The sequence below is a fragment of the Coregonus clupeaformis genome, unplaced genomic scaffold (assembly GCF_020615455.1).
Source record: "Coregonus clupeaformis isolate EN_2021a unplaced genomic scaffold, ASM2061545v1 scaf0060, whole genome shotgun sequence".
NCBI lineage: Eukaryota > Metazoa > Chordata > Actinopteri > Salmoniformes > Salmonidae > Coregonus > Coregonus clupeaformis.
The window spans coordinates 453,414-472,201 of record NW_025533515.1 but is presented as its reverse complement, the minus strand read 5'-3'; the positions used below and the strand labels follow the sequence as shown (position 1 = coordinate 472,201).

Below are 18,788 nucleotides of genomic sequence, written 5' to 3'. Positions count from 1 at the left end.
TCCTAACCCCATAACCCCTACTACTGACTATATACTGATCCTAACCCCATAACCCCTACTACTGACTATATACTGATCCTAACCCCATAACCCCTACTACTGACTATATACTGATCCTAACCCCATAACCCCTACTACTGACTATATACTGATCCTAACCCCATAACCCCTACTACTGACTATATACTGATCCTAACCCCATAACCCCTACTACTGACTATATACTGATCCTAACCCCATAACCCCTACTACTGACTATATACTGATCCTAACCCCATAACCCCTACTACTGACTATATACTCATCCTAACCCCATAACCCCTACTACTGACTATATACTGATCCTGAAGGATGGCGGTAGGCTATAGCAGTTATTTATTTTGACCCATAACCATTCAATCTTGGTGAAGAGAAGTGAAAGCCGTCTGCATCCAATTCTAGTCCTGTATTATTCAAGGATGACATTAGACTGATGAAGATAAGGACAACAACACTTATTTCATTTAACTGTTGAAAGCGAGGAAGGAATGAAGCAACACTAGAGAGAGAAAGAGGAGGTAGGATAATAACATTAGAGGAAATATTATGAAAGGTACATATGCGTCAGCCTACTAATTATACAAATAGGCCCTATTATATTTAGAGGTTAAAAACTAATTCGCTAGCCTATACTTGTAACTTTGTAGGCCACATGTGCTGCACCAGAATCACATGTTCTCTTCTGCTTTATCATGGTTTGAACGAGGTGCGTAATTCCAGTCCGTATAATACAGTATAATACAGTACAGTACAGTAATACAGTATAATACAGTACAGTACAGTAATACAGTATAATACAATACAGTACAGTAATACAGTATAATACAACACAGTACAGTAATACAGTATAATACAATACAGTACAGTAATACAGTATAATACAACACAGTACAGTAATACAGTATAATACAACACAGTACAGCAATACAGTATAATACAATACAGTACAGTAATACAGTATAATACAATACAGTACAGTAATACAGTATAATACAATACAGTACAGTATAATACAACACAGTACAGTAATACAGTATAATACAACACAGTACAGTAATACAGTATAATACAACACAGTACAGTAATACAGTATAATACAACACAGTACAGTAATACAGTATAATACAATACAGTACAGTAATACAGTATAATACAATACAGTACGGTATAATACAACACAGTACAGTAATACAGTATAATACAACACAGTACAGTAATACAGTATAATACAACACAGTACAGTAATACAGTATAATACAACACAGTACAGTAATACAGTATAATACAACACAGTACAGTAATACAGTATAATACAACACAGTACAGTAATACAGTACAGTACAGTAATACAGTATAATACAATACAGTACAGTAATACAGTATAATACAGTACAGTACAGTAATACAGTATAATACAATACAGTACAGTAATACAGTATAATACAGTACAGTAATACAGTATAATACAATACAGTACAGTAATACAGTATAATACAGTACAGTAATACAGTATAATACAATACAGTACAGTAATACAGTATAATACAATCCAGTACAGTAATACAGTATAATACAGTACAGTAATACAGTTCACACTAACAGATTAGCCAACTGGAGCTAGTTTCATTTATTTACCAAGGAGCGCATATACAGTGCATTCGGAAAGTATTCAGACCCCTTTACGATAATTTTTCTATATATAGACACACACTGTGTTTGAATGAAATCAGCTATATGCATTGAACTTGTCTGATGCTTTAAGCTTACTGTTTGATGAAATAATTCACAAATGCCTCGAGGGAGCCAGAGATCTAGATAACCAGAAGAAAAAACAACACCTGACCCAACTATTATCCTTATATTGCTTCTTTAATCAGCATAACGGTTTTCAGCTGTGCTAACATAATTGCAAAAGGGTTTTCTAATGATCAATTAACCTTTTAAAATGATAAACTTGGATTATCAAACACAACGTGCCATTGGAACACAGGACTGATGGTTGCTGATAATGGGCCTCTGTACGCCTATGTAGATATTCCATAAAAAATCAGCCGTTTCCAGCTACAATAGCCATTTACAACATTAACAATGTCTGCACTGTATTTCTGATCAATTTGATGATATTTTAATGGACAAAAAAATTGCTTTTCTTTCAAAAAACGAGGACATTTCAAAGTGACCCCAAACTTCTGAACATCGTTGAGACAAGTCCAATGGCTTTATTGAACAAGGACAACCATATCGGGGCTCCCGAGTGACGCAGCGGTCTAAGGCACTGCATCTCAATGCTTGAGGCGTCACTACAGACCCTGGTTCGATTCCAGGCTGTATCACAATCCGGCAATGATTGGGAGTCCCATAGGGCGGCGCACAATTGGCCCAGCGTCGTCTGGGTCGTCCGGGTTTGGCCGTCATTGTAAATAATAATTTGTTCTTAACTGACTTGTCTAGTTAAATAAAGGTTTAAAAAAAATAAAAATAATAATAATCTACTCGCTGCTAGCGTGGTCGTGCAATCGGCCAAACACAAAGGCCACAATTGCTACAAAACATGACTCCATTCATTTTTAGATCAGACAGCAGGCTCAATCAACAAATGACGTCATTGGTTGAACTCTCCTGGCGCGAAAATTCTAAAATACAGCTATAGTGCATAATTATGTCTGAAACTGCCACTCAGATTTTTAACCAGCAAAAATATATTTGAGCCATAATTACATTTAAAAAAACACAAAACAGATTACCATGCTTACTGTTTCTAAAACAAACAAATGTATTAGTAAGAAGTACATATAATTTTTTGTGACCTGAGGCTTATATCAGATGAGACAAAATGTTCAGCTGCCACTTTAAGGACGGGAAGTTACCGTGGTAACGGGGCCACTCGAGTCGTGTCACGCATGTCTGTGATTTTGGATCTGACCAGTAGTAGACAACGTCTCTTCACTATCAGTTGAAGCAACAGACTCAAACGTTGAAAAACAACTGACCTTGTGAACAAGACAACGTAAATAGCTAAGAACCACGAGGACAAAGTGTCCCTTTGTAGACAGTAGAGTAGATCAGACCTCCTTTCCTGCCTGTTTGACAGCGCACAGCGCCTCCAGACATGGACCTATCAGCACAGTACACTAAGCTCCCCAGACAGGCAGCGTTGGTGCGCGAGGTGGGATATAGATTATAATAATAATAATATAATAATAATAATATAATAATAATAATAACATGCCATTTAGCAGACGCTTTTATCCAAAGCGACTTACAGTCATGCGTGCATACATTTTTACGTATGGGTGGTCCCGGGGATCGAACCAACTACCTTGCCGTTACAAGCGCCGTGCTCTACCAGCTGAGCTACAGATTCCTACATCTTTGTGCGATTAGCAGCTTTGAAACTAACCAGCAGAAATACTTTGAAAGCAGCTACGGCAGCATTTTTTGTTCTAAATCTCACATGCGCTCATACTTGACTTTTTAACTCTATTTTATTCGCAAATGCGAATGTAATGCTCGCGCTGTAAAGCCCTGCAAATTGACCACCCGCCTACATGGCTGGTGAAATAGACATTCTAACCCGCCAATTCCTAAATCTACCCGCATTTGGCGGCTGTTAATTTTATGCCCTGGACATGGGTAAATTGCAGTTGGTCCAGAACAGAGCAGCACGTATTGCACTTAGATGTACACGGAGGGCGAACGTCAATGACATGTAAATCTCTCCTGGCTCAAAGTTGAGGCGAGATTGACTGCATCACAATCGGTCTTTGTGCGAGGTGTTGAAGGTACCGAACTGTCTGTTCAAGCAGTTGGCACACAGTTCAGACACTCATCGGTACAACACAAGACATGCAACCAGAGGTCTCTTCACAGTCCCCAGGTCCAGAACAGAGGCTGGGAAACACACAGTTTTAAATAGAACCATGACTACATAATAATAATAATAATATAATATGCCATTTAGCAGACGCTTTTATCCAAAGCGACTTACAGTCATGTGTGCATACATTTTTGTGTATGGGTGGTCCCGGGGATCGAACCCACTACCCTGGCGTTACAAGCGCCATGCTCTACCAATTGAGCTACAGAGGACCACATGGAACTCTCTGCCACCCCAGGTAACTCAAGCTATCAATAAAAACATATATATTTTTTAAACATATAAAAGAACACCTTACGGCATGACGGGGACTGTGAAGAGACACACAGACATTTTTATATATTTGTGTATTGTATTATGTATATTATTAATTATATTTGTTGTGTTTCGCTTCCTGTTTGGACCCCAGGAAGAGTAGCCGCTGCCTTGGGGATCCTAATAAAATCCTAAAACCCAATAACCCCTACTACTCACCATCCAGCACCTCCTCAGGGAAGTCCTCCAGAATGTGTTCCAGGTTCAGCTGGTTGTTCCTGTACAGTCCGTAGAACAGGTAGTTGGCCAGCTCACTGCAGCCCTCGTTATACCTGCTGTCAATGCCTGCAATATCAACTAACATATCAAATCATGCTGAAATCATACAAAACAGGGAACGTTAATATGAATTATATACAACATAGCTAAAGCATCATCTATATAAACAGGGAATAGTGTACAAAACATTTTGAACACCTGCTCTTTCCATGACATAGACTGACCAGGTGAAAGCTATGATCCCTTATTGATGTCACTTGTTAAATCCACTTCAATCAGTGTAGATGAAGGGGAGGAGACAGGTTAAATAATTATTTTTAAGCCTTGAGACAATTGAGACATGGATTGTGTGTGTGCCATTCAGAGATTTAAGTGTCTATGAACGGGGTATGGTAGTAGGTGCCAGGCGCACCGGTTTGTGTCAAGAACTGCAACGCTGCTGGGTTTTTCACGCTCAACAGTTTCCCGTGTGTATCAAGAATGGTCCACCACCCAGAGGACATCCAGCCAACTTGACACAACTGTGGGAAACATTGGAGTCAACATGGGCCAGCATCCCTGTGGAACGCTTTCGACACCTTGTACAGTCCATGCCCCGACAAATTGAGGCTGTTCTGAGGGCAAAGGGGGGGTGAAACTCAGTATTATGAAGGTGTTCCTAATGTTTGGTATACTCAGTGTATAAATAATATAATCTCTCAAGACAGTTTACTGCGTTCAAGCAATGTTTAATAATATATTTGAATGTTGACTGCAGTATTATGAGACAGTGCTGGACCCACCCAGAGAGCAGAGAATCCCATCAGGGCCGGCTTCCCTCTCCCACAGCAGAGACTGTACATGACGCAGCCGGGACCAGCTGAAAGAGACAAACACAATATAACGTAGCTACAGTAGCTGCCATTGACACCAGTTTGTCAAAATACAAATAAACATCCACCATATGAACCTAAAATTGGATAGAAGCCAGTGCCCTTGGAGCAGCAGTTGCACAAGAGGCTATCAGTCCGACGGCGAGAGAGAGAGGAAATGCCATGACATGAAAGCGGAACAATGGAGCTAAGTACAAACCTTCGTCACCTGAATACAAGTCAAGTAAAATGACTTCTAAATCTAGTTTATCGCTTGAGCATCTTGAGGATGTTGGATCCCATGGGTCTGAGATGCAGTCAGTTGGCAGTAATGATTCCTCTGAAATTGAGTCTGACCAGGATGAAGGCCTTCCTGTGGCGGCAGGTGTGGTGGTACAGATTTCCAACGTTTGCCCTGAAAATCCTACCAGAGATGAAAAAGTGGATCCATGCTTTTTGGCAGACCAAGCTGGGTGTACCGCTTTATGTAGTGTCTCTCTTGTCATGATGTGTGTTTTGTCCTATATTTTATTTATTTATTTTTTAAATCACAGCCCCCGTCCCCGCAGGAGGCCTTTTGCCTTTTGGTAAGCTGTCATTGTAAATAATAATTTGTTCTTAACTGACTTGCCTAACTAAATAAAGGTTAAATAAATAAAAAACCTTTTTTTAAAGGACAAACTGGGAACTGTTACATCCGTCAAAGTTTAGAGAAGTGTAATTGTTTAGATTTTTTGTGTATCCTCCACCCAGAGGCAGCAAGCGATCCGCGTCAGGCATCTCGGGACTCGACCGGTGTCATGCTCTGGGTGAAAGTAAGGCCGTACGGTCCGGTACGGAGTCCCAGCAAAATAAATAGTGGGGGTACGTCGTACCGGTAAAACATGAGCCTATCACAATAATTAAATCAAAATGTCAGGAAAACTGTAGGCTATTACACCATTATTCATCATTAGACTATCGCATGGCTTGAAAAATTAGCGAATGGACTTGAAAACGGGTGGTATAGCCTATACCAGGGATCATCAACTAGATTCAGCCGCGGGCCAATTTTTCTTGAGCGGATGGTCAGGGGGCCGGAACAGGCAGGGTCGGCAGGTAGCCTAGTGGATCAGAGTGTTGGGGAGGTCATTGAAAGGTCACTGTTTTGAATCCCCGAGCCGACTAGGTGAAAAATTTGTAGATGTGCCCTTGAGCAAGGCACCTAACCCTAATTGCTCATGTAAGTCGCTCTGGATAAGAGTGTCAACTAAAATTTAAAATATAAACATAATTACTAATAATTTGTAGACTGCAAATTGACAGCAAGAAGCCCAAACAGATTTAATGTTTGACTAAAACATAATCATTTCAAACCTTGATTACATTTGTATACAATCACGTGTCTCTATTATGTGTGGGAATACTTGAGAACAGATTTCCTAAAATTAAAAATCACTTGGCGCTGATTTCCTGGTGTTTTTACAGTCTATTATATATATACAAACACTACCAGTCAAAAGTTTGGACACACCTACTCATTTAAGGGTTATTTATTTACTTTGTGGTCCTCTGTAGCTCAGCTGGTAGAGCACGGCGCTTGTAACGCCAAGGTAGTGGGTTCGATCCCCGGGACCACCCATACACAAAAATGTATGCACGCATGACTGTGAGTCGCTTTGGATAAAAGCGTCTGCTAAATGGCATATTATTTATTTTTATTATTTATTTTTACAATTTTTTACATTGGAGAATAATAGTGAAGACATCAAAACTATGAAATAACACATTTGGAATCATGTTGTAACCCAAAAAAGTGTTAAACAAATCAAAATATATTTTATGTTCTCTCAACCAGCTTCACCTGGAATGCTTTTCCAACAGTCTTGGAGTTCCCACATATGCTGAGCACTTGTTGGCTGCTTTTCCTTCACTCTGCCGTCCGACTCATCCCAAACCATCTCAATTGGGTTGAGGTCGGGGGATTGTGGAGCCCTTGAATGAGTAGGTGTGTCCAAACTTGACTGGTACTGTATGTTCAGTGGGGAGAACATAGGTACACTTCAACTATGACAGACGGAATCTAAAACAAAAATCCAGAAAATCACATTGTATGATTTTTAAGTAATTAATTTGCATTTTATTGCATGACATAAGTATTTGATCACCTACCAACCAGTAAGAATTCCGGCTCTCACAGACCTGTTAGTTTCTTTAAGAAGCCCTCCTGTTCTCCACTCATTACCTGTATTAACTGCACCTGTTTGAACTCGTTACCTGTATAAAAGACACCTGTCCACACACTCAATCAAACAGACTCCAACCTCTCCACAATGGCCAAGACCAGAGAGCTGTGTAAGGACATCAGGGATAAAATTGTAGACCTGCACAAGGCTGGGATGGGCTACATGACAATAGGCAAGCAGCTTGGTGAGAAGGCAACAACTGTTGGTGCAATTATTAGAAAATGGAAGAAGTTCAAGATGACCGTCAATCACCCTCGGTCTGGGGCTCCATGCAAGATCTCACCTCGTGGGGCATCAATGATCATGAAGAAGGTGAGGGATCAGCCCAGAACTACACGGCAGGACCTGGTCAATGACCTGAAGAGAGCTGGGACCACAGTCTCAAAGAAAACCATTAGTAACACACTACGCCGTCATGGATTTAAATCCTGCAGCGCACGCAAGGTCCCCCTGCTCAAGCCAGCGCATGTCCAGGCCCGTCTGAAGTTTGCCAATGACCATCTGGATGATCCAGAGGAGGAATGGGAGAAGGTCATGTGGTCTGATGAGACAAAAATAGAGCTTTTTGGTCAAAACTCCACTCGCCGTGTTTGGAGGAAGAAGAAGGATGAGTACAACCCCAAGAACACCATCCCAACCATGAAGCATGGAGGTGGAAACATCATTCTTTGGGGATGCTTTTCTGCAAAGGGGACAGGACGACTGCACCGTATTGAGGGGAGGATGGATGGGGCCATGTATCGCGAAATCTTGGCCAACAACCTCCTTCCCTCAGTAAGAGCATCGAAGATGGGTCGTGGCTGGGTCTTCCAGCATGACAACGACCCGAAACACACAGCCAGGGCAACTAAGGAGTGGCTCCGTAAGAAGCATCTCAAGGTCCTGGAATGGCCTAGCCAGTCTCCAGACCTGAACCCAATAGAACATCTTTGGAGGGAGCTGAAAGTCCGTATTGCCCAGCGACAGCCACGAAAACTGAAGGATCTGGAGAAGGTCTGTATGGAGGAGTGGGCCAAAATCCCTGCTGCAGTGTGTGCAAACCTAGTCAAGACCTACAGGAAATGTATGATCTCTGTAATTGCAAACAAAGGTTTCTGTACCAAATATTATGTTGTGCTTTTCTGATGTATCAAATACTTATGTCATGCAATAAAATGCAAATTAATTACTTAAAAATCATACAATGTGATATTCTGGATTTTTGTTTTAGATTCCGTCTCTCACAGTTGAAGTGTACCTATGATAAAAATTACAGACCTCTACATGCTTTGTAAGTAGGAAAACCTGCAAAATCGGCAGTGTATCAAATACTTGTTCTCCCCACTGTATGTATGTATGTGTGTATATACATACATATACACACATATACATACATATATATATATATATATATATACACACACACACACAGTGAGGGAAAAAAGTATTTGATCCCCTGCTGATTTTGTACGTTTGCCCACTGACAGAGAAATGATCAGTCTATAATTTTAATGCTAGGTTTATTTGAACAGTGAGAGACAGAATAACAACAAAAAAATCCAGAAAAACGCATGTCAAAAATGTTATAAACTGATTTGCATTTTAATGAGGGAAATAAGTATTTGACCCCTCTGCAAAACATGACTTATTACTTGGTGGCAAAACCCTTGTTGGCAATCACAGAGGTCAGACGTTTCTTGTAGTTGGCCACCAGGTTTGCACACATCTCAGGAGGGATTTTGTCCCACTCCTCTTGCAGATCTTCTCCAAGTCATTAAGGTTTTGAGGCTGACGTTTGGCAACTCGAACCTTCAGCTCCCTCCACAGATTTTCTATGGGATTAAGGTCTGGAGACTGGCTAGGCCACTCCAGGACCGTAATGTGCTTCTTCTTGAGCCACTCCTTTGTTGCCTTGGCCGTGTGTTTTGGGTCATTGTCATGCTGGAATACCCATCCACGACCCATTTTCAATGCCCTGGCTGAGGGCAGGAGGTTCTCACCCAAGATTTGACGGTACATGGCCCCGTCCATCGTCCCTTTGATGCGGTGAAGTTGTCCTGTCCCCTTAGCAGAAAAACATCCCCAAAGCATAATGTTTCCACCTCCATGTTTGACAGTGGGGATGGTGTTCTTGGGGGTCATAGGCAGCATTCCTCCTCCTCCAAACACGGCGAGTTGAGTTGATGCCAAAAAGCTCGATTTTGGTCTCATCTGACCACAACACTTTCACCCAGTTCTCCTCTGAATCATTCAGATGTTCATTGGCAAACTTCCGACGGGCATGTATATGTGCCTTCTTGAGCAGGGGGACCTTGTGGGCGCTGCAGGATTTCAGTCCTTCACGTGTGTTACCAATTGTTTTCTTGGTGACTATGGTCCCAGCTGCCTTGAGATCATTGACAAGATCCTCCTGTGTAGTTCTGGGCTGATTCCTCACCTTTCTCATGAACATTGCAACTCCACAAGGTGAGACCCTGCATGGAGCCCCAGGCCGAGGGAGATTGACAGTTATTTTGTGTTTCTTCCATTTGCGAATAATCGCACCAACTGTTGTCACCTTCTCACCAAGTTGCTTGGCGATGGTATTGTAGCCCATTCCAGCCTTGTGTAGGTCTTCAATCTTGTCCCTGACATCCTTGGAGAGCTCTTTGGTCTTGGCCATGGGTGGAGAGTTTGGAATCTGATTGATTGATTGCTTCTGTGGACAGGTGTCTTTTATACAGGTAACAAGCTGAGATTAGGAGCACTCCCTTTAAGAGTGTGCTCCTAATCTCAGCTCATTACCTGTATAAAAGACACCTGGGAGCCAGAAATCTTTCTGATTGAGAGGGGGTCAAATACTTATTTCCCTCATTAAAATGCAAATCAATTGATAACATTTTTGACATGCGTTTTTCTGGATTCTTTTGTTGTTATTCTGTCTCTCACTGTTCAAATAAACCTACCATTAAAATTATAGACTGATCATTTCTTTGTCAGTGGGCAAAAGTACAAAATCAGCAGGGGATCAAATACTTTTTTCCCTCACTGTATATACACATACACAACCATTGAAAAGTTTGGGGTCACTTAGAAATTCTTGTTTTCGAAAAAAAAGCAATTTTTTTGTCCATTAAAATAACATCAAATTGATCAGAAATACAGTGTAGACAATAACAAGTTAATGTTGTAAATGGCTATTGTAGCTGGAAACGGCTGATAATTTTTTTTCTTTAAAGCCATATCTCAGACTGCCCATCTTAATCTTTTATTTTTATTGGCCAGTCTGAGATATGGCTTTTTCTTTGCAACTCTGCCTAGAAGGTCAGCATCCCGGAGTCGCCTCTTCACTGAAGCTGCCAGTTGAGGACCTGTGAGGTGTCTGTTTCTCAAACTAGACACTAATGTATTTGTCCTCTTGCTCAGTTGTGCACCGGGGCCTCCCACTCCTCTTTCTATTCTGGTTAGAGCCAGTTTGCGCTATTCTGTGAAGGGAGTAGTACACAGCGTTGTACGAGATCTTCAGTTTCTTGGCAATTTCTCGCGTGTAATAGCCTTCATTTCTTAGAACAAGAATAGACTGACGAGTTTCAGAAGAAAGTTATTTGTTTCTGGCCATTTTGAGCCTGTAATCGAACCCACAATTGCTGATGCTCCAGATACTCAACTAGTCTCAAGAAGGCCAGTTTTATTGCTTCTTTAAATCAGCACAACAGTTTTCAGCTGTGCTAACATAATTGCAAAAGGGTTTTCTAATGATCAATTAGCCTTTTAAAATTATAAACTTGGATTAGCAAACACAACGTGCCATTGGAACACAGGACTGACGGTTGCTGATAATGGGCCTCTGTACGCCTATGTAGATATTCCATTAAAATCAGCTGTTTCCAGCTACAATAGCCATTTACAACATTAACAATGTCTACACTGTATTTCTGATCAATTTTATGTTATTTTAATGGACAAAAAAAAAGATTTTCTTTCGAAAACAATGACATTTCTAAGTGACCCCAAACTTTTGAACCGTAGTGTGTGTGTGTACATATATACAGTGGGGAAAACAAGTATTTAGTCAGCCACCAATTGTACAAGTTCTCCCACTTAAAAAGATGAGAGAGGCCTGTAATTTTCATCATAGGTACACGTCAACTATGACAGACAAAATGAGATTTTTTTTCCCAGAAAATCACATTGTAGGATTTTTAATGAATTTATTTGCAAATTATGGTGGAAAATAAGTATTTGGTCAATAACAAAAGTTTCTCAATACTTTGTTATATACCCTTTGTTGGCAATGACACAGGTCAAACATTTTCTGTAAGTTTTTCACACACTGTTGCTGGTATTTTGGCCCATTCCTCCATGCAGATCTCCTCTAGAGCAGTGATGTTTTGGGGCTGTCGCTGGGCAACACGGACTTTCAACTCCCTCCAAAGATTTTCTATGGGGTTGAGATCTGGAGACTGGCTAGGCCACTCCAGGACCTTGAAATGCTTCTTACGAAGCCACTCCTTCATTGCCCGGGCAGTGTGTTTGGGATCATTGTCATGCTGAAAGACCCAGCCACGTTTCATCTTCAATGCCCTTGCTGATGGAAGGAGGTTTTCACTCAAAATCTCACGATACATGGCCCCATTCATTCTTTCCTATACACGGATCAGTCGTCCTGGTCCCTTTGCAGAAAAACAGCCCCAAAGCATGATGTTTCCACCCCCATGTTTCACAGTAGGTATGGTGTTCTTTGGATGCAACTCAGTATTCTTTGTCCTCCAAACACGACGAGTTGAGTTTTTACCAAAAAGTTATATTTTGGTTTCATCTGACATTCTCCCAATCCTCTTCTGGATCATCCAAATGCACTCTAGCAAACTTCAGACGGGCCTGGACATGTACTGGCTTAAGCAGGGGGACACGTCTGGCACTGCAGGATTTACAGTGGGGAAAAAAAGTATTTAGTCAGCCACCAATTGTGCAAGTTCTCCCACTTAAAAAGATGAGAGAGGCCTGTAATTTTCATCATAGGTACACGTCAACTATGACAGACAAATTGAGGAAAAAAATTCCAGAAAATCACATAGTAGGATTTTTAATGAATTTATTTGCAAATTATGGTGGAAAATAAGTATTTGGTCACCTACAAACAAGCAAGATTTCTGGCTCTCACAGACCTGTAACTTCTTCTTTAAGAGGCTCCTCTGTCCTCCACTCGTTACCTGTATTAATGGCACCTGTTTGAACTTGTTATCAGTATAAAAGACACCTGCCCACAAGCTCAAACAGTCACACTCCAAACTCCACTATGGCCAAGACCAAAGAGCTGTCAAAGGACACCAGAAACAATATTGTAGACCTGCACCAGGCTGGGAAGACTGAATCTGCAATAGGTAAGCAGCTTGGTTTGAAGAAATCAACTGTGGGAGCAATTATTAGGAAATGGAAGTCATACAAGACCACTGATAATCTCCCTCGATCTGGGGCTCCACGAAAGATCTCACCCCGTGGGGTCAAAATGATCACAAGACCGGTGAGCAAAAATCCCAGAACCACACGGGGGGACCTAGTGAATGACCTGCAGAGAGCTGGGACTAAAGTAACAAAGCCTACCATCAGTAACACACTACGCCGCCAGGGACTTAAATCCTGCAGTGCCAGACGTGTCCCCTCGCTTTAGCCAGTACATGTCCAGGCCCGTGCTAGAGTGCATTTTGATGATCCAGAAGAGGATTGGGAGAATGTCATATGGTCAGATGAAACCAAAATATAACTTTTTGGTAAAAACTCAACCTCAGTCGTGTTTGGAGGACAAAGAATGCTGAGTTGCATCCAAAGAACACCATACCTACTGTGAAGCATGGGGGTGGAAACATCATGCTTTGGGGCTGTTTTTCTGCAAAGGGACCAGGACGACTGATTCGTGTAAAGGAAAGAATGAATGGGGCCATGTATCGTGAGATTTTGAGTGAAAACCTCCTTCCATCAGCAAGGGCATTGAAGATGAAACGTGGCTGGGTCTTTCAGTATGACAATGATCCCAAACACACCGCCCGGCAACGAAGGAGTGGCTTCGTAAGAAGCATTTCAAAGGTCCTGGAATGGCCTAGCCAGTCTCCAGATCTCAACCCCATAGAAAATCTTTGGAGGGAGTTGAAAGTCCGTGTTGGCCAGCGACAGCCCCAAAACATCACTGCTCTAGAGGAGATCTGCATGGAGGAATGGGCCAAAATACCAGCAACAGTGTGTGAAAACCTTGTGAAGACTTACAGAAAACGTTTGACCTGTGTCATTGCCAACAAAGGGTATATAACAAAGTATTGAGAAACTTTTGTTATTGACCAAATCCTTTTTTCCACCATAATTTGCAAATAAATTCATAAAAAATCATACAATGTGATTTTCTGGATTTTTTTCCCTCATTTTGTCTGTCATAGTTGACGTGTACCTATGATGAAAATTACAGGCCTCTCTCATCTTTTTAAGTGGGAGAACTTGCACAATTGGTGGCTGACTAAATACTTTTTTTCCCCACTGTAAGTCCCTGGCGGCGTAGTGTGTTACTGATGGTAGGCTTTGTTACTTTGGTCCCAGCTCTCTGCAGGTCATTCACTAGGTCCCCCCGTGTGGTTCTGGGATTTTTGCTCACCGTTCTTGTGATCATTTTGCCCCACGGGGTGAGATCTTGCGTTGGGCCCCCAGATCGAGGGAGATTATCAGTATGTCTTCCATTTCCTAATAATTGCTCCCACAGTTGATTTCTTCAAACCAAGCTGCTTACCTATTGCAGATTCAGTCTTCCCAGCCTGGTGCAGGTCTACAATTTTGTTTCTGGTGTCCTTTGACAGCTCTTTGGTCTTGGCCACAGTGGAGTTTGGAGTGTGACTGTTTGAGATTGTGGACAGGTGTCTTTTATACTGATAACAAGTTCAAACAGGTGCCATTAATACAGGTAACGAGTGGAGGACAGAGGAGCCTCTTAAAGAAGAAGTTACAGGTCTGTGAGAGCCAGAAATCTTGCTTGTTTGTAGGTGACCAAATACTTATTTTCCACCATAATTTGCAAATAAATTCATTAAAAATCCTACAATGTGATTTTCTGGAAAAAGAATTCTCAATTTGTCTGTCATAGTTGACGTGTACCTATGATGAAAATTACAGGCCTCTCTCATCTTTTTAAGTGGGAGAACTTGCACAATTGGTGGCTGACTAAATACTTTTTTCCCCCACTGTATATGTATATATACAGCTGTGGAAAAAATTAAGAGACAACTGTAAAATTATTAGTTTCTCTGGTTTTACTATTTATAGGTATGTGTTTGGGTAAAAATAACATTTTTGCTTTATTCTATAAACTACTGACAACATTTCTCCCAAATTCCCAAAAAATATATTGTCATTTAGAGCATTTATTTGCAGAAAATGACAACTGGTCAAAATAACAAAAAAGATGCAGTGTTGTCAGACCTTGAATAATGCAAAGAAATTAAGTTCATGTTCATTTTTAAATAACACAATAGTAATGTTTTAACTTAAGAAGAGTTCAGAAATCAATATTTGGTGGAATAACCCTGATTTTCAATCACAGCTTTCATGCGTCTTGGCATGCTCTCCACCAGTATTTCACATTGATGTTGGATGACTTTATGCCACTCCTTGCGCAAATATTCAAGCAGCTCGGCTTTGTTTGATGGCTTGTGACCATCCATCTTCCTCTTGATCACATTCCAGAAGTTTTCAATTGGGTTCAGGTCTGGAGATTGGGCTGGCCATGACAGGGTCTTGATCTGGTTGTCCTCCATCCACACCTTGATTGACCTGGCTGTGTGGCATGGCGCATTGTCCTGCTGGAAAACCCAATCCTCAGAGTTGGGGGACAATGTCAGAGCAAAAGGAAGCAAGTTTACTTTCAGGACAACCTTGTACGTGGCTTGATTCATGCGTCCTTCACAAACACAAATCTGCCCGATTCCAGCCTTGCTGAAGCACCCCCAGATCGTCACCGATCCTCTACCAAATTTCACAGTGGGTGCGAGACACTGTGGCTTATAGGCCTCTCCAGGTCTCCGTCTAACCATTAGACGACCAGGTGTTGGGCAAAGCTGAAAATTGCACTCATCAGAGAAGATGACCTTACTCCAGTCCTCTACGGTCCAATTCTTATGGTCTTTTGCAAACCTCAGCCTGGCTCTTCTTTGCTTCTCATTGATGAAGGGCTTTTTTTCTAGCTTTGCACAACTTCAGCCCTGCCCCTAGGAGCCTGTTTCGAACCGTCCTCGCCGTGCACTTCACCCCAGCTGCCGTTTGCCATTCTTTTTGTAGGCCACTTGATGTCATCCTACGGTTGTTGAGTGACATTCGAATGAATTGGCGGTCATCCTGGTCAGTAGAGAGTCGTTTTCGCCCTCTGCCGGTCTGTAGCTTTGTTTTTCTCCAATGTCTGCTGCTTGACCTTGTTCTTATTTAATATTTTAAAAATTATGAACCGCCGTCTTTGAAATGTTAAGGATGGAAGCAACCTGACGCTCACTGTATCCCTCTGCCAGTAAAGCCAGAATTGAACCCTTCTTTTCCTCACTCAAAACTTTCCTCACTCAAAACTCTTTTGGCATGGTCAATAGTTATTTTTTGATTCATATTACTTTTGAGGTACTATTAGCACTGTTTTTGCCATCCAGCTGGTCCTATTGCAAGAGGATAGTGATGACCACAGCAGTGGTTTTTATACTTTTCCTCGTTAAATAAGATTTGGTTCATGTGATCACCTAATCAGTACCTAATTCAGTAGAATGAGGTGTGCCTGTGTTAGAATTCAACAGACACTGGAATGGAATGGCTGTCATACATGTAGAGATGCTGATTTAAGAAATATTTGCAGTGGTTTTTCCACAGCTGTGTGTATATATATATATATATATATATATATTTTTTTTTTTTGTTGATAACTTGGGGGGCCAAATAAAACCAAATTTGGCCCGCCAGTTGTGGAACCTTGGCCTATATGCTTCAAAATGCAATATGGTTTGACAAAAACACAGACATTTTCTAAGGCAGAAATGAATGGCTGACACAGAGACGAGTGCAGACAGTAGTGGACGCATACACTCTGGCCTAATGACAATCGCCAAAATGTTATTCCACTTTTTGTTGTTGTCTAACAGATGTCTCTTCCCATTCACCACTGTTTGGAGGCTGGAGTGGCTGGAGTGCATGAACGTGCACGGGTAGCCTAGTAAAGGAGACCTTTGAAGTGATTGTTTGGCAATCAGATTAAAACATCATGACTGGTTGTGTCAATGCTAAAATAAAAGGTAATATATTTTTAAAAGTTACATCCTTACAATCCTTACGACTAGGCCCACAGAGATCCTATTGAATTAATAAGGATTCTATATGTAATTATATGATTAAGCGCGTTCAGGAGGTCCCGTTCAAAGGAGTGATCAGTGGGGTGGCATTGAGTGTGGAGGTGGATAAGATGATAAATAATATTCCTGGTGTTTGTGATGGTGGAAATGGTAAGATGGAGGATACACTGTCTTTCTTGTTGAGCTTCAATATGGAGTTTCTACCAAATAAGGTCTGGCTAGGATATATTTGCTATTCGGTGAGGGCGTTTGTTCCGAACCCGCTACGGTTGTTTAGGTGCCAAGGATTCGGATATGTGGCAGCAGTACGTAGAAGGGAGATCCCACAATGTGGAAAGTGTGCTGGAGGGCATAGTCAGAGGGCGTGTGAAGTTTGGGTTGAGAAAGCACTGTGTGTAAACTGTGGGACGCCCTTGCAGCTGAGGATCTGAAGTGCCCTGTACGAGAGAGACAAGTTGAGATTGCCAGAGTTCGAGTGGGGAAGAATGTTTCCTATGCTGAGGCAGTAAGGAAAGTAGAGGATAGACCAAGGATGAGGGATTCGACTGGGAGCCCCCCAGTGAGTAGGCCTGAAGAGAGAGATCCAGAGAGGATGAGTTTTAGTAAGGTCGGATTTCTTGGATGTATTACCATGGTGATCAACTGCACTGATTTAGCGGAAATCACAGAAGATAGATGTGATAGTTGAAGCGGCATTGACATATTTGGGTGTGAGAGATTTTAGTGCAGAAGATCTACAGGAAGTTGAGAGAAGGGGTTCCATCCTCCAAGGCCAACCGCCTGGTGTAGAATCGTTCAGGGCCAAAGTAGTGGGATAGTGTATAGGTAAGGTGCAGGGTTAGATGGTGATGCAATTTACATTTTCCCCTTCGACCTTTTTTTTTGTATGATCAAAATGTGCAATCCGCCGTCCGACCTGCTAAAGGCAGAAAAACGCAACACATCATCTACAGTAGAAGAATAAAAAAACAAGACAGTAAAAAAGTGTAACGTAGATGAATCTATCCTTAGTGCACCTTCCACAGTGCGAGTTTGATTGAATTCCTAGGCAGTTGACGCTAGCAGCTAACTAGCCTAGCTACAACCAATCGATTAGGTAGCTAGTTAGCTACATATCTGGCTGATCCAATATCATAGTCATACATAGCTAGCTAGCTAGCTAACAGTAGCTTTCAAGCAAACGTCAGCTAACGTTAACGGTTGGCTAACGTTAGCTAGCTGTCGAGCAACGTAAAAGAAGCAACACATCTGCAGCTAAATATTTATAGCTGGCTAGCTAAGGTAGCTTCATCACATCCTTTTCAGTAAACAAGATAGCCATCAGAAATCGACGTTACCTGACAGCGGGGCTCATACACGGGAATTGTCCGTTCACCCTGCGTATGGAAGACATTTTTAGCAAACGTCGTTATGGCGTTTTGAAAATAACGTTTTGGAATCCGCCGATATTTGGATATTTTTCAAGGCGCGAGCATCAGTCCCATCATGTTTCCGTTAGCGTTGACGCTATACCGTTAGACCTGTAAAAACTACACGACAGCATAGCAACCGCCTGAACCATTACACATGTAGGGGAGTACCGTTAGACCTGTAGAAAACTACACGACAGCATAGCAACCGCCTGAACCATTACACATGTAGGGGAGTACCGTTAGACCTGTAAAAACTACACGACAGCATAGCAACCGCCTGAACCATTACACATGTAGGGGAGTACCGTTAGACCTGTAGAAAACTACACGACAGCATAGCAAACCGCCTGAACCATTACACATGTAGGGGAGTACCGTTAGACCTGTAGAAAACTACACGACAGCATAGCAACCGCCTGAACCATTACACATGTAGGGGAGTACCGTTAGACCTGTAGAAAACTACACGACAGCATAGCAAACCGCCTGAACCATTACACATGTAGGGGAGTACCGTTAGACCTGTAAAAAAC

The 18,788-nt window shown here is 41.7% G+C and overlaps 1 protein-coding gene across 2 annotated transcripts in view; it reads right to left on the bottom strand.

Annotated features, from left to right (window-relative positions):
* The window catches only part of dnaaf9 (dynein axonemal assembly factor 9), a 207,122-nt gene extending 188,648 nt beyond the window's left edge, over positions 1 to 18,474 (bottom strand). For both annotated transcript variants that reach the window (XM_045212884.1, XM_045212886.1), the window contains exons 1-3: positions 18,181 to 18,474; positions 5,233 to 5,309; positions 4,391 to 4,516 (exon numbers count right to left, since the gene is read on the bottom strand). In XM_045212884.1, the coding sequence (XP_045068819.1) occupies positions 4,391 to 4,516; positions 5,233 to 5,309; positions 18,181 to 18,236 (259 nt within the window). In that variant the 5' untranslated portion in view covers positions 18,237 to 18,474. The remainder of the gene's footprint in view (positions 1 to 4,390; positions 4,517 to 5,232; positions 5,310 to 18,180) is intronic.
* Between the last annotated feature and the right edge of the window lie 314 nt (positions 18,475 to 18,788).